At 51.3% G+C, this 13,957-nt stretch overlaps 1 protein-coding gene across 1 annotated transcript in view; it reads left to right on the plus strand.

The window, feature by feature from the left end:
* Window positions 1-13,957, plus strand: part of PAX8 (paired box 8) — a 65,823-nt gene that overhangs the window by 41,940 nt on the left and 9,926 nt on the right. The window contains exons 5-8 of the mRNA XM_081483556.1: window positions 8-133; window positions 575-750; window positions 5,394-5,514; window positions 5,948-6,154. Of these exons, the coding sequence (XP_081339682.1) occupies window positions 8-133; window positions 575-750; window positions 5,394-5,514; window positions 5,948-6,154 (630 nt within the window). The remainder of the gene's footprint in view (window positions 1-7; window positions 134-574; window positions 751-5,393; window positions 5,515-5,947; window positions 6,155-13,957) is intronic.

The raw sequence follows: 13,957 nt of genomic DNA on the forward strand, positions 1-13,957 counted from the left end.
ACTGCAGTCCCCAGCTCAGCCGTGACGCCGCCAGAATCTCCGCAGTCGGACTCTCTGGGTTCTACTTACTCCATCAATGGGCTCCTGGGGATCGCCCAGCCTGGCAGCGACAGTAAGAGGAAGATGGATGACAGTGAGTGCTGGGGGGACCAGAGGGTAGGTTGGGGGTGCAGGAGGGCAGCTGCTCAGACAGGGCTTCTCTGGTGGCTCAGGTGGTAAAAAAATCCGCCTGCAATGCAGGAGACATGGGTTTGATCCCTGGGTCAGGAAGATCCCCTGGAGGAGGGCATAGCTACCCACTTCATTATTTTTGCCTGGAGAATCCCATGAACAGAGGAGCCTGGTGGGCTACATTCCCTGGGGTCGCAAAGAGTCAGACATGACTGAGTGGCTAATACTACTACTACTGATGAGACAGAGACCCCCTTAGGCCCAGGACTTTGTGGATTGTCTCTAAGCCACCCGGAAGTCTCGTTCTTCCCTCTTCCCAATGAGTCTGCTTCCCCACTCTGGCCTGGGAGATGGGTCGACAGGCCCCCTGAAAGCTTTCTCCCTGCCGGGGGATGCCTGCCAGGTGACCAGGACAGCTGCCGGCTGAGCATTGACTCCCAGAGCAGCAGCAGCGGGCCCCGCAAACACCTTCGCACGGACACCTTCAGCCAGCACCACCTCGAGTCGCTCGAATGCCCCTTTGATCGGCAGCACTACCCGGAGGCCTACGCCTCCCCCAGCCACACCAAAGGCGAGCAGGTGAGGGGCCAGTCGAACACGGGAGGCGAGCAGACAGGTGGGAGGGTGGGGGGAGGCAGAGCAAGACATGGTCTTTGAAATCTCCCTAGTGAACTGGCAATTCTAGAAGCAACTAGAAGTTGCTTGATGGGCCCAGGGCATGTGCTTCCAGCAGCTCCAAGGCCGTCATGGGCATTATTTCACCAGACGCTAGCAGCATCTTCCTGCTCATCCTTCTGGCCCCCTGCTTTCCCTCATCTGTAGCCTCTGAGCTTAGAGCAATGCAACCAACCGTGCCATCCCCGTGCCACAGTGTCTCCCCCAGATAGCAGGGTCAGGTCCTACAGCAATAAAGTTGCAGCTCCGGCCTTTACAGCGTGACCTCCACCAGCACCTTCAGCCCCCGCCTTGAGCCACTCATGCCTCCCCACCCCTGTGCCTGCCGTGCTCACGCTCCTCTCATTCACACCTCTCTGCCCCTGGCACACGGTGTGCCCTCCTCGCTGAATGCCTCCCTCCCACTTCTCTGCCTGGAAAAGTACTGCTCAGCTAGTATGACTCAGCTCAAGCAACACCTGGTCCATGAATTCTTCCCTGCCCCTCAGACATGCTTCACTTCCACTCTCCCAGACTTCTGCATGTCTGGGGTGGGAGGGGCCGCTCCCCAGAACTCAAGGGGTAGTGTCACTGCCTAGTGGACAGAGATGTCAAGATACAGCACATTTCTTGAGCACAGGGCAGCATCTCAAGGCATCTTTTTTACCTCCAGCATCTCCCATTGTGCCCCTCTAACAGGTTCTCAATAAAGGTAGACTGAGTAAATGCAATGAGAAATGCAGCCCGAGAAATGAGAAATGCAAGCTACAAGCAAAGTTTTATTCCCAGTGTTCAGGACAGGTGAAATGGCTTATCAGGGGTTGGCTTCTATGAAACACTGGCAGAGATGTCCAAAGTGTCTCCAGGAGCCAAACAATGAATCTGCACCTCTGTCAACTATCTTCTGTCAACACCACAGTCTCAGTGTCTTCCCCATCCCCCAACACTGCTGAGGATTTTCTCTAGGACGGTGTCTGCTCACCCCTTTCGGCTCAAGGTGTCATCTGAGCCCCGAGTGAGGCGAGCCCATATACCTTTAAGATCTGAGCAGGACAATGGTGACGATGCCAGTCACTGGCTGAACCACTGCCAGTTGACTGTCTGGGCGGCTGGGCCCTTGCCAACAGCGCAGCTGGGCAGGCAATCTGCGTCAGCGATTTTATCAGCCTGGGCTGTGGCAACCAGGAGGGCTTCAGAGAAGGCTGGCCATCAGCAGACCTGGGAAGAGGTCTGGGCGATCAGCCACGATTCAGCACATGGCTACCCGGGCCGGGGTTGACTGGGCAGGAGGGTAATGGGGCCACAGTGGTGGGTCTGCTGGGAACCTGCTGTGAGACATGGACCCCGCACAACTCAGTGTCCTGGTAGAGAAACCCTGCTGCTGAGACCCACTGGTTTGTGCCGAACCATTCCTGAGCTCCTCCACCCCTTTGAGGGACTCTGCTTGATTACAAGGAGTCCCAAGACCCCACTCCAAACTGGCATACATACATAGAGGGTCATGCAAATGGAGAGTCTTGAGCCAGAGGGCCCACACGGCCCATTCAGTCCAGTCTTTCCATTTGCCTGGAGAGGACCAGGGCCAAGGAGGGTGGAGAGGGCTGGCAGAAGTGAAAGTTTGTGGAGCTCGGACCTGCAGGCCCTGGTTTCATTCAGACTGGTCCACTGTCATCTGTTTTAAATATGGTGCTCCTATGCAAGTTCTTATTTGAAGACTGGAAAAAGAGGACTTAAAAACCATGCAACTACTCTACCCCTTCATCCTACAGTTGAGGAGATGGAGGTTCAGTCATGTCCATTACTAATTCAGTGCCTCTCTTAGCCAATCACACACTCCCTCATTCATTCCCCTGCTCGATGTGGAAGGACAGGGAGGACCCAGTCTGTGCCTGGGGCTCCTTGCCTTTTCCACAGCTGCCAGTGCTGCCAAAGGAACATTCCAGTGTCCTCTTGCTGGGCAGGGAAAGGGCCTCTGGCCTGGGAAGCCGAGAGAGAAGCACAGGTCCTCACACCTGACCTCAGGATGGGGCAAAAGCATGGCCATCTTTTCTGTAAAATCAACAAAGGGCAAAGCATTCAATATAAATATTTCTGTGGCCTCATTTCTGGTTGCTATTTTACTATCAGGCACAGTTAGGAGTCTGCAAAGCTCTTGTTCCTCTATTTTACAAGTGCATCAAGGAGAGATCACCACAATGTGAATATTATGATGACAGAGTCTCAAGAACTGGGCAGGTTGTGATTCTTCACGTAACTCTAAAATAGCTATTTATTGAACATGTGTGTTACTAAGCATTTTGTGCTAAGTGTTTAACGTAGGTATATAAAATCTCCTTTAATCCTTGCACTGGCCTTGTAAAGCAGATCTATTATCCCTGTTACAGAGGTGAGAAAACCAGGGCTCAGAGAGGTCAAGGAGACTACAGCTACTAAGCCTGTCATTGCAGAACAAGAGCTCAAATTTGTCCAAGTTTGAGGAATTGTACCCTCTACACCCCAATTTAAGTCCAACTCCAATAAGAAATCCAATCATCCTTGAGATGTTTAAGGCATTTGGAGTAACATTACTGAAATGTCTGATTTATAGGTTAGTTTGTTTTTCACAGAATTGTTAGATTTTGGAGAGCTATAGGATTTTGAGGTGGGGCTTCCCTGGTGGCTCGCTTCCCTGGTGGCTCAGTTGGTAAAGAATCCGCCTGCAATGGGGGAGACCTGGGTTCGATGCCTGGATTGGGAAGGTTCCTTGGAGAAGGGAGCAGCGACTACCCACTCCAGTACTCTGGCCTGGAGAATTCCATGGACTCTATAGTCCATGGGGTCACAAAGAATCAGACATGACTGACTTTCACCTCCCTGGTGGCTCAGATGGCAAAGAATCTGCCTGCAATGCAGAAGACCTGGGTTCAATCCCTGGGTCAGGAAGAACCCCTGGAGAAGGGAAGGGCAACAAACTCCAGTGTTCTTGCCTGGAGAATTCCACGCTCAGAGAGCCTGGTGATCTATACATTCCATAGGGTCGCAGAGTGTTGGACATGACTGAGTAACTAACACCACCAGGATTTTGAGGAGGTATTTTATATCAGATCAACATGTCCACAAAACATTTTAAACTTTTCTTATACTTTCTAGAAATCAGGCATTTTGTTCAATTTCATGAAACCAGGCTCTAAGTAACTCTACCCTGCCTAGAAGCAGGATGTCCCCCTCAGAAGGTGTAGAACCAGAGTGTCATTTAGACAGTAATTGCTGCTACAGGATAATGGTGCCCCTGTGGTCTCCAGAGTTGACTGCAACTTCCATAATTGCCTGGCATGCAACCAGAAACTGCTGTGGCTCCTTGGAGAACCCAGCTCAAATCATTGAAAGTGATTGCCTTTAGAGAGCTGTTATATAACCACAGAGCACAAGCCTTGATTTCAGTTTTTGCACACCAGTTCAGAGAGCACATTGGTGACATGTGTGTTCCGCATGTGGGGAGGAGAGGTGTATGCTGTTTCGTGGCCTGGTGGGAGGGTATCATGATGAGGGGTCATGTACCCTTGCCTTTAATTGAACAAAGTTCTTCTTGGAAGAAGCATTGGAGGAGATGGCCCACTCATGTCAGGGGAGGCTCAGTGAAGTCTAAAATAAGGTTCACAAAGAAAACCCCCCGGGGTACTTGATAAAGAATTTTTAAACAAAAGTAACCACAAATATCATCTTCAAGCTGAATGTGCACATATTTGCTTGGATAAAGAGAGAGAGGGAAGAAGTCTACCTATTTTGATTGGGTGTCAGGTCTGTCCTTTTACTGAAGGAGAGAGCGCAGGGGTCAGGATCAGATGTCCTCAATTTAGATTCCATTTCATACTCACCTAGGACATTCACCTCTCTGGTCTTCAGGCCCTCAGCATCTCAGACATAATAGTGCTTGCCCACATCACAGGGCTGTTGGGAGCAATGGATCAGGATAATACAGGCAACGTCTAATGCCTGCTCTCTTTACATGTAAGATGTGGTCGTGATGTTATCCACCGCATAGCAGTGGTTGAGAACATAGGTCCTAGAGTCAGACCAGGGGAGTGTGACTTCTGTGGGAGTGTGAGAAGTGTCTTGACCAGCTCTGTGCCTGCATTTCCCATCTGGAGAATATTTTATAACGAAAGGAGGAAAGCACCCTGAACAGTCCCACGTGCTAACTGCCCTAGCCCTGCATCCTGCTCTCTGTGGGCCCAGACAGAGTGAGGAAACCAGGAAGGAGCCCAGCATCCAGCCAGGGCGTGGTCCTTGGAAGGACCCACTCTCTTCTGTGTCTGGCGCGGTTCCACCAGCCAGCCTTGAATTCCAGAGCTGCCGGAGGGCAAGTTCTGCCCCTAGAACTGGGAGAAAAACAGAAGGGCTGTGAGTCAGAGAATAAGAACTGATTAAACAAAGTGGAGTCAAGACTGAGTGGGAAGAGGGGACAGAGGAAGTGGGTGAAGTGGGTATTTTCTAGGGGGAGCCGGCTGGCGGGGGTGGGGGGTGCGGGGCTTTAAAAGGAAAGTCTGCCGCCCACAGCCTCTGTGAGCTCACTTCTTCTTGTTCCCCAGGGTCTTTATCCGCTGCCCTTGCTCAACAGCGCCTTGGACGACGGGAAGGCCACCCTGACCCCCTCCAATACACCCTTGGGGCGCAACCTCTCGACTCATCAGACCTACCCCGTGGTGGCAGGTACGATGCCCAGAATCTCCTGGGCCATGTGGGGGCCAGCTGGCGGACCGAGCTGGCTGGTGGAGAGGAGGAAGGTGTTAGGGCCCTGGGCCTGGAGAGGAGAGGGGGACTCTGCTGGCCGGTCAGCAGGTGGGTCGAGAGAGTCTCGCCTTCTATCCTCGGCCCTTTCTCCGCCTGCCCCCCAGCGCGGGGCACACGCATCCTGCGTCTACACTCACAGAGGCACAGCAGGGAGGCAGTAAAGTGCCCTCTCACCTCCTCCCCCAACCTGAGTGACACCGCGTAGCCCCGCCCACCCCACGCCCCGCCTCAGGGAGGAGCCCGCCCGCGCCTCGCCGCCCCGCCCCTCCCGCATCTCATGGCTTGGTTTGTGCATGTTCCCGCCCCGTCATCTCACACCCCTCTCTCCTTGTTGTCTCCCTCCCTCCGGCAGATCCTCATTCACCCTTCGCCATAAAGCAGGAAACCCCCGAGGTGTCCAGTTCTAGCTCCACCCCTTCCTCTTTATCTAGCTCCGCCTTTTTGGATCTGCAGCAAGTCGGCTCCGGGGTCCCAGCCGGTGCCTCGGTCCCGCCCTTCAATGCCTTTCCCCATGCTGCCTCCGTGTACGGGCAGTTCACGGGCCAGGCCCTCCTCTCAGGTACGACAAGGAGGTCCCGGGCCGTACAGCCATCGCGGGGGGCGGGAGGGGGAGTCCTCACGGCCGGCCGCCAGTTCCCTACTTTGTGTCTAGCCCCTACTCTCTCCCCGAGTTCTCTCCACCGTCATCCTCTTCCCTCATTTCTCCGGCCACTTTTGGAGGCGGCAAGATGCGGTCCTCCATGCCTGCAGAGTCAGGCCTTGGGAGGGGCAGGCACTCTGGGTGGCGCTTGGAAGTGGGGGTGCCTGGTGGATTTCCAAAACCTTGCCCCAAAGCCCCATGAAAGTGCCAGAACCCTAAGACCAGGAGCCAGACTCAGTAAAGCCCCAAACCCTTGGTCTGGGTAAAACATGCAAAAGAAGAAAAAAAGAAAACTCTGAAGGGAGAAAGGCATTGGCTTTGGGGGCCGAATTCTGAGTCAAATTTCTAAGGATGGAGGGTCAGTCCCAATTGGGTCCCCATAGTGTAACTCTCGTGTTCCTAGCTTAAATGTCTCTCTTGGAGGACACTCAGGCAGAGTGACTCACCAACCCAAGAGATGGGGAAGCAGGGACTTTTCATCAAGACCCTCATCCAACTCAAGGCTGGAAGCACCTTAGGGACATTTAGTTTAAATCTCTCCTTACACTGATGGGCAACAGGCCCAGGGAGAAAGACCCGGCCAAAATCCCTGAATAGGAACATGGTGACATGTCAGCCTGTGTGCGCCCTGTGGATCAGATCCCAGCAGAGTTGAGTCTCCCTGGCAGAAGGACATCGGTCTGTCCAGGCAAAGTCTGAGCAGTGGCTGAAAAAGTCAGAGATGTTTGGCTAGGCAGGGAGAAGCCCAGAGGTGGAGTGAGGGAGGGAACGGAGACCCATAACAGTCTTCAGATATTTGAAAGGCAGCCACAGAGATGAGACTATTTCAGAAGTGGTTCCAAGGCATTGAACTAGGACCCAGGGAAGAAGCCAGGAGTGGGCTAGCCCTTCTGGACCAGTGGTTTTCAAGCTTGCCGGGCCTCACAACACTCTCTTGAAATGAAAAGTTTGACAGAAGCCAGGTATCCAGACCAGACAAATGAAGAGCTGCTCTGTCTGAAGTAGGGGCTGTGCCCAGGGAAAGCCCTTGCACTTGAAAATCACTGCATCATAAGAACCAGACCTCTGCTCACCCAGAGGGACTTCAAGGTCATCTTATTCAAGTCTGTTGACCCTTCCTTATAAATGTCTCTACATTTTATGTCTGTCTGGCACCTAGGACTTTTTTTTTTCCCCCTTTGTTCATCCCCGTGTCTAATGAGGGAGGACCTCTTAGAGGAGGTGGGCACAGAGGTAGAGGGTTCATAAAGGAAGCCCAGCGTGTGGGCAGAGAGGCAGTGATGAAGGATCTGAAGCAAGGAGCAAAGTGTTGACTCAGTGCAGAATTTCAAAAGAGGGTGAAGTCAGCGGAGATGGGTCATTTGTTTTGACCAAAGTGATTAAAGAAGAAAAGTCTGTGAGCTGAGTGAAGTGATGTCAGCCAGAGAAAATGGGACAGGGTTAGGAGGGGAGAGAGGAGGGGGAGAGTCGAAGAGACTTAAATTCAGTGTGTGGTGGGGAAGGGCCCAGTCACTGGGCACCACTGCCTGCCTGTGTGTCTGGTGGGCAGTGGCCAGGAGGGCCGCAAAGAGGCAGGTAAGGGATGATGGTGTGGGTAAAGCGTGTGGTGTTGGGGAGCAGTTCATCACTTACTGGGAATTGTGGAGAGGCTGGGCAGGATCAGCCAGAGAGGAGCAAGAAGGACCCAGGGCAATGGGAAGCAAATATGTCAAGAGCACAGACCTGGGCACTGGTGTGAAGTGTGGTTGAAACAGCCCAGTGCAGAGTCCCTACCCTCAAACCCCTCCTCCACTTTCTCCCCTCCCTTAAGGGCTTCAGGCACCTCCAGACAACCATGTGATCAAATCAGGGGTGATGCTTCCAACTTCTATGAGCTCTTAGTTTAACGGATATGCCCTGTGTCCATTGTCCGTGCAGGACTGGGAGGTCATCACTGCATGGGGCAAAGCAGCAGGCAGCAGACATGCAGTGGTCATTCAGGCAGGGGGTGCCCCCCAGAGCCAGACCCTGGTGAGGCTAATGTGCAGGGTGTGACCCCTGTGAAGGCTGTGGAGCCCAGCCTGAGGGTGGAATAGGCAGCATAGAGGCAGGGGCTCTGGGAAGAGCACGCAGGGCCCAGGCTCGGTGGGGCTTGGTCTAGATGGTTACTGAGAGCAGGAAGCAAGTCAAGGCCACAGTCCACAGAACTGGGCCTGCCCCATGACTCAGCACAGGGGTTCAGGATGGCTAGTGTCCATGCTGAGCCCAGGTGGTGGTGGCCTGGAGCTCCTGAAAGTCTGTCTCCTTGCAACCTCCAATCAAGATTGAACCTAAATGCCTACCACGTGGCTGAGCCAGAGTGAGCAGACTGGGGAGACAGGGTAGGAAGAAACCAGATTAGGAAGGGAATAATTTGGGACTTCCTTGAAGATCCAGTGATTAGGACGCCACGATTTCACTGCTGTGGGCCCAGGTTCAATCCCTGGTCAGGAAACTAAGAGCCCATAAGCCGTGGGCACCATGGCCAAAACAAGGAAGGAAGGGAATGATATCAAGAGTCTGGGGACTGGAAACCTATGCAAGGGAGCAAGAGATTGATTTGGAAGAATAAAAAAGAAAGCCAAGGCCAAATTAATGCAAGGTAATGATGCTGCAGACCGGGGAGAGGATGAAGGACTAGGTAAATTTTCATTCCATAATCATCACCTACCTGAACGCCCTCCTCAGCTCTCCTCCTCTGAGTAGCTACCTATGGACTGGACCCTGCCTACCACCTCCCGCCAGGTCTTTGCCTGCCTCCACCAGATCAAGTTCTCTCCCAGCCCAGCCTCTCTGCTAATGTGATGTCCAGGATGGTTTTTTCTGGGTCTCAGCTTCTCCCTAATCAGCCAAGAAAGAAGAAATCTCAGGGTTTGGGAGACAGGAGGATTGCCCCTAAATGCTCCTCCCTGATGCCCCAGTCTAGGGTCCCAGCGCATTGACCGAGAGCAATATTGATGCTGTCCTGTCTGTTCCCCGGCTGACTCCCGCTCAGCTGTTGAGGAAGCCCTGACTTTGGCTTTATCATCAAAGAGTCCGTTACCCGCCTCCATCCTTCTGTGCAAAATTATGTTTAATCCTGCCAAAGAGACTTCTGGATTGCCATAAATTCTCCTTGCTATCAGAGCAAGATAAGGAGTTGAAAAGAGGTCACATAGAGGGCAGACATCAAAGGAGCCGATAAATGGTCTGAAATCACCTCTACCCTCAGAATTCCCCCAAGTCCTGGTTTTCTGATGCTGGCCTCTACTGATATGTAGTATATTTACCAACATTTCTGTGGTGCTAATGTTTTCTTGCAGAATCCGACTTCCCAGTCACTTAACATGCAGCTTTGTCTACATCAGCTTCTTTTCATATATATACGTATATATATATATATAATTTATTTATTTTATTTTATGTGGCTGTGAGGGGTCTTTGTTACTGTGCATGTGATTTCTCTAGTTGGGGAGAGTGGGGACTACTCTCTAGTAGTGATGTGCGGGCTTCTCATTGCGATGGCTTCTCTTATCGTGGAGCTGTAGGCACACAGGCTTCAGTAGCTGCAGCTTTCTGGCCCTAGAACGTAGGCTCAGTAGCTGTGGTACACATGCTTCGTTGCTCCAAGATATGTGGAATCTTCCCAGACCAGGGATTGAACTCATGTCCCCTGTATTGGCAGGTAAATTGTTATCCCCTGGACCTCCAGGGAAGTCCTACATCAGCTTCTTAAAAATAGAACTATTTTAAAAATATATTTGAGTGCAGAGGAGATGGAATTACAAACCAAAGATAAACTTATGGTGAAGAACCTTAAAAATCAATTAAGTCCAGAAAATAGGCTGTGAAGGCATGCCTCCACCTTATGGCTTCTGTAGTTTCATTTCTAAGAAGGCTATAAAGTTCTTGGCTTTGGGGGAAGAAACCGAATATTTAAGGAATTGAAGCAGAGTCCTGGGGCTTGCCAGGTAGCACTAGAGGTAAAGAATCTGCCTGCAATGTAGGAGACACAGGTTCAAACACTGGGTTGGAAAGATCCCCTGGAGAAGGGAATGGCAACCCTCTCCAGTATTCTTGCCTGGGAAATCCCATGGACAGAGGAGCCTGGTGGGCTACAGTCCATGGGGTCACAAAGAGTCAGACACGACTGAGCCACTTACACTTTCACTCTTTCCTGGGGACTAAAGGAAAAATTGAGGGTGAAGAGTGTCCTGAAGACAGTCTCAGCCAGCTTTTCAAGGGGGCCAAGTTTCAGGGGAGGAAGCCTCCAGGAGCTGACGCTCCAGCATCTGACTCAGATAACCCTGTCCCACTGGGAGAAAATTAGGTGGCTGAGAAGAAATGAAGATTAAAAATCGCAGAATACAAGGGAGTAAAGCTGATGAAATTCAATTTCCAAGAGCATTTTAGGGGCTAGTTCTCATGGGATGGGACTGAAGGGGGCAACTGTGACTAAATTAAATTGTGGCTTAAGGAGAGCTTGTGTCCTGGTGCTCTGTCCCCCTGAGCTGTAGAGCTTAAGAAGCAACAGGACCTGGTGATGTTACTTTCATGAGAAGGGGAAATGTGGGACCACAGGGAGCCCCAGAGAGCACCTAGGCTAATTATAGCTAATAGGTGGTCTGAGAGCCAATACTTAACCCCCAACCCCAGTCATAGCAGACATAGATGCAGCCTCAGAATCCTTGTCAACACAGTGCAACAGGAAGCCCCCTACCAATCAATCAAGTATTAATTTAGGTGAACCCAGTGTACAATCCAGAGAAGGCAATGGCACCCTACTCCAGTACTCTTGCCTGGAAAATCCCATGGACAGAGGAGCCTGGTGGGCTGCAGTCCATGGGGTCGCTAAGAGTCGGACATGACTGAGCGACTTCACTTTCACTTTTCACTTTCATGCATTGGAGAAGGAAATGGCAACCCACTCCAGTGTTCTTGCCTGGAGAATCCCAGGGACGGGGGAGCCTGGTGGGCTACCGTCTATGGGGTCGCACAGAGTCAGACACGACTGAAGCGATTTAGCAGCAGCAGCAGCATTGTACAATCTCTCATCTAACCGGGCTCTTCATAAGAGAGATGAGAAGATGCAGGTCAGGGAAATTAAACACTGTCCTCCCTGGCCACAATCTAGACCTAGATGTCTGTCTGTCCATCTCTCGGAAATAGGGAGAGAAGAAGAAAGGGAAAACGCTTCAGGCCTGAATTAGCCATCACCCTCTTCCATCACTCTCCTACTCATGTCACATCCACCCTCTGTCCTCAATCTGCCCACATAGACTTCATGCCACTCCTTGCCTCTTGTGGGCTCTGGTACCAGGGGCTTCATCCAAGGGTCGAAGGGGTGGAGTCTGAGAGCTGATCATATTGCAGTCTTTTTCGAAGAAAGATCCAATTTTCTACCTGTGTCCCCTTCTCCTCATTATACTGAAGTTCCCCTTGTCTCACCTGTGTTGCCAAGCCCTCATTTGTTCAGGCCTGTGTCAAGTGAACTGAACGCATCTGTCAAATTCCAGCAAGTTCCAGTCTGTTTGGTCCAGCACCAACCACTGCCAGACAGTATGCGCAAAACAAATTAGGAACTTAGGAGGTGGTGTTCATTTTTACCAAAACATTCATACAGCTTTGAATCATGAACACCGATAGCTCTTTCCAATAGGATTTATTCTATAAGGTTTCCCTGGCATGTCATAATTTTAGAATGTGTCCATTGCACGAATCAGTGTGCACCTGTGGCATGAAACTTTGAATGATGCTGATAACATGATGGTAATAGTAATAAGGTGTGTATGGCTAATCTCATTTATTAATTTTTTTTCCCATTTTATACGTAAAGAAGCTGAGGCTTGGGGCATGTAGGTGGCTGGTCTAAGGGCACTTGGAAAATTAGTTGTAGAAGCAGAATGAGGACCGAAGTCCTCTGATTTCTGGACCCTTCCCTCTAGAGGAAGGGTGGAAGTCCAGGAGGCTTGGTCTTGTCTGTTGAGCCCCTCAGGCTTGGCTCCAGTGCCCCTCCCAGTCTGTCCTCCCTTGACCTAACGCCTAGCCTTGCTAATTTACATTCTTGCTTACTGCTGTATCCCCAAGTGCTTCTTAAAGTGCCCAGGATATCAGAATTAATCAATATTTGTCAAATGAATGAATTGTCTTCAAGGAATCTCTAGAAATAGAGGTAAGGAGGTAGTTACTGCTGTATTGACAACTTACAGGGTTCCCTGAGAGGTACCTTCTCTTCCATTGTTGCTAGGCACCCCCTAGAGGGCCTGACATAAGAAGGACCCCAGGGGTGGGGGATTGATGGGGGGGAAAATTGGGCAAACAGTGCCGTGGGGGTGGGGTGGACTTGGTAACCTGGTTGACAGAGGCTCACAGGGAATCCATGTGAGTCCTAGGAGAAAAGGCAGCCCCCAGTGTGGAAGAGGTGAAGGCATTTTGGTAAAATGGTGATAATCTAATCCAGTGGTTCTCATTCAGAGGTGATTTTGCCACCCTGGGGTCATGTGACAATATCTGGAGACATTCTGGGTTGTCACACTGGGTGGGAACTGTTACTGGCATCTAGAGGGTAGACCCCAGGGATGCTGTCCAACATCCTCTAATGCACAAGACAGCCTCCCCGTCCCCCCCCCCCCCCGCCATGGAGAATTATCTGGCCCCAAGTGTCAACGGGGATGAGATTGGGAAACCTCATACCTCACAAACATCACCAAGAACTCGGACAACCAGATAATTTCATCATCAAACGGGGGCGTTTTGAGAGGGAAGAGAGTGAAATGTGCGTTCTTTGTAAATATGCTGGGACAGTATTCATATCTAGGCAGATTGGGATGTCTTGTCACCTGGTCAAGAATCCTTGGGTGAGGGAGGATCTTGTGGGCCTGCTGGACAGGGGGCCATGAAAGAAGGGACACGGGTGGGGGGAGGATTGGTACGTGGATTGGTATGTGTTGGTATGTGGTGTGGATGGAGAGAAATCACCAGGTTAAATGGGGTCTCCAGAATGGGAAGGCTTGACTACCTGATGGAGAGGAGAGGCAGAGCCAGGACATCAGGACTTCACAGAGCAGCCTCCGTGTCACCAAGGCCAGAATATTTCCCACAAATTATAGATAAACAGAGAGAGAGATACTTGTCTGTTTTGCTGAAAATAGTTCTTTTCAGGAATGGCATGGATAGATGTCAGTGGTTCACAGGCTTGTGTAAACACTGCCTGTCAACCCACATCTCCTTTCCAGGTCAGGAATAGGCAACATGTTTCATGTCCCTTGCAGCTCTGATAGGTTATATCCACCCGCAAGGCCAGGTTGAGGAGCAGAAACCCCATTCTGGCTCAGAGGCAAAGAGTGCGGTGATTGATTAGCAATGTCCACCATAGGTCCAAAAAGGACAGTGATGGGCCAACTGGCTGCCCCTTTGCCATCCCTTCACAGGGCCTTGTCCTTGGTTCTCTTGGGAGCTGGGGCTGAAAGGGTGTGAGCTCTAAGTCCAGTGGCCTCTAATGTGTTTATTTAGGCCCACTGTGCTGGCTGCTATGCGAATGCCACAGAGGACCATAAAGACCTGGAAGACATAGCTCCCAGCCTCCCTGCAATACCATGACATCATTATGGATGACTAAGATTCTTGTAAATAAAATCACTGGAGGATAGGGAATAATAGAGGCCTGTAATAGCCAGCGCCCCCCTGCATGGTGGAGCCCGTGGCCTGGTGAAGGCCCACTGAGTA

The sequence above is a fragment of the Giraffa tippelskirchi genome, chromosome 4 (genome assembly GCF_054371585.1).
Source record: "Giraffa tippelskirchi isolate mGirTip1 chromosome 4, T2T-mGirTip1v1.2.pri, whole genome shotgun sequence".
Taxonomy (NCBI): Eukaryota; Metazoa; Chordata; class Mammalia; order Artiodactyla; family Giraffidae; genus Giraffa; species Giraffa tippelskirchi.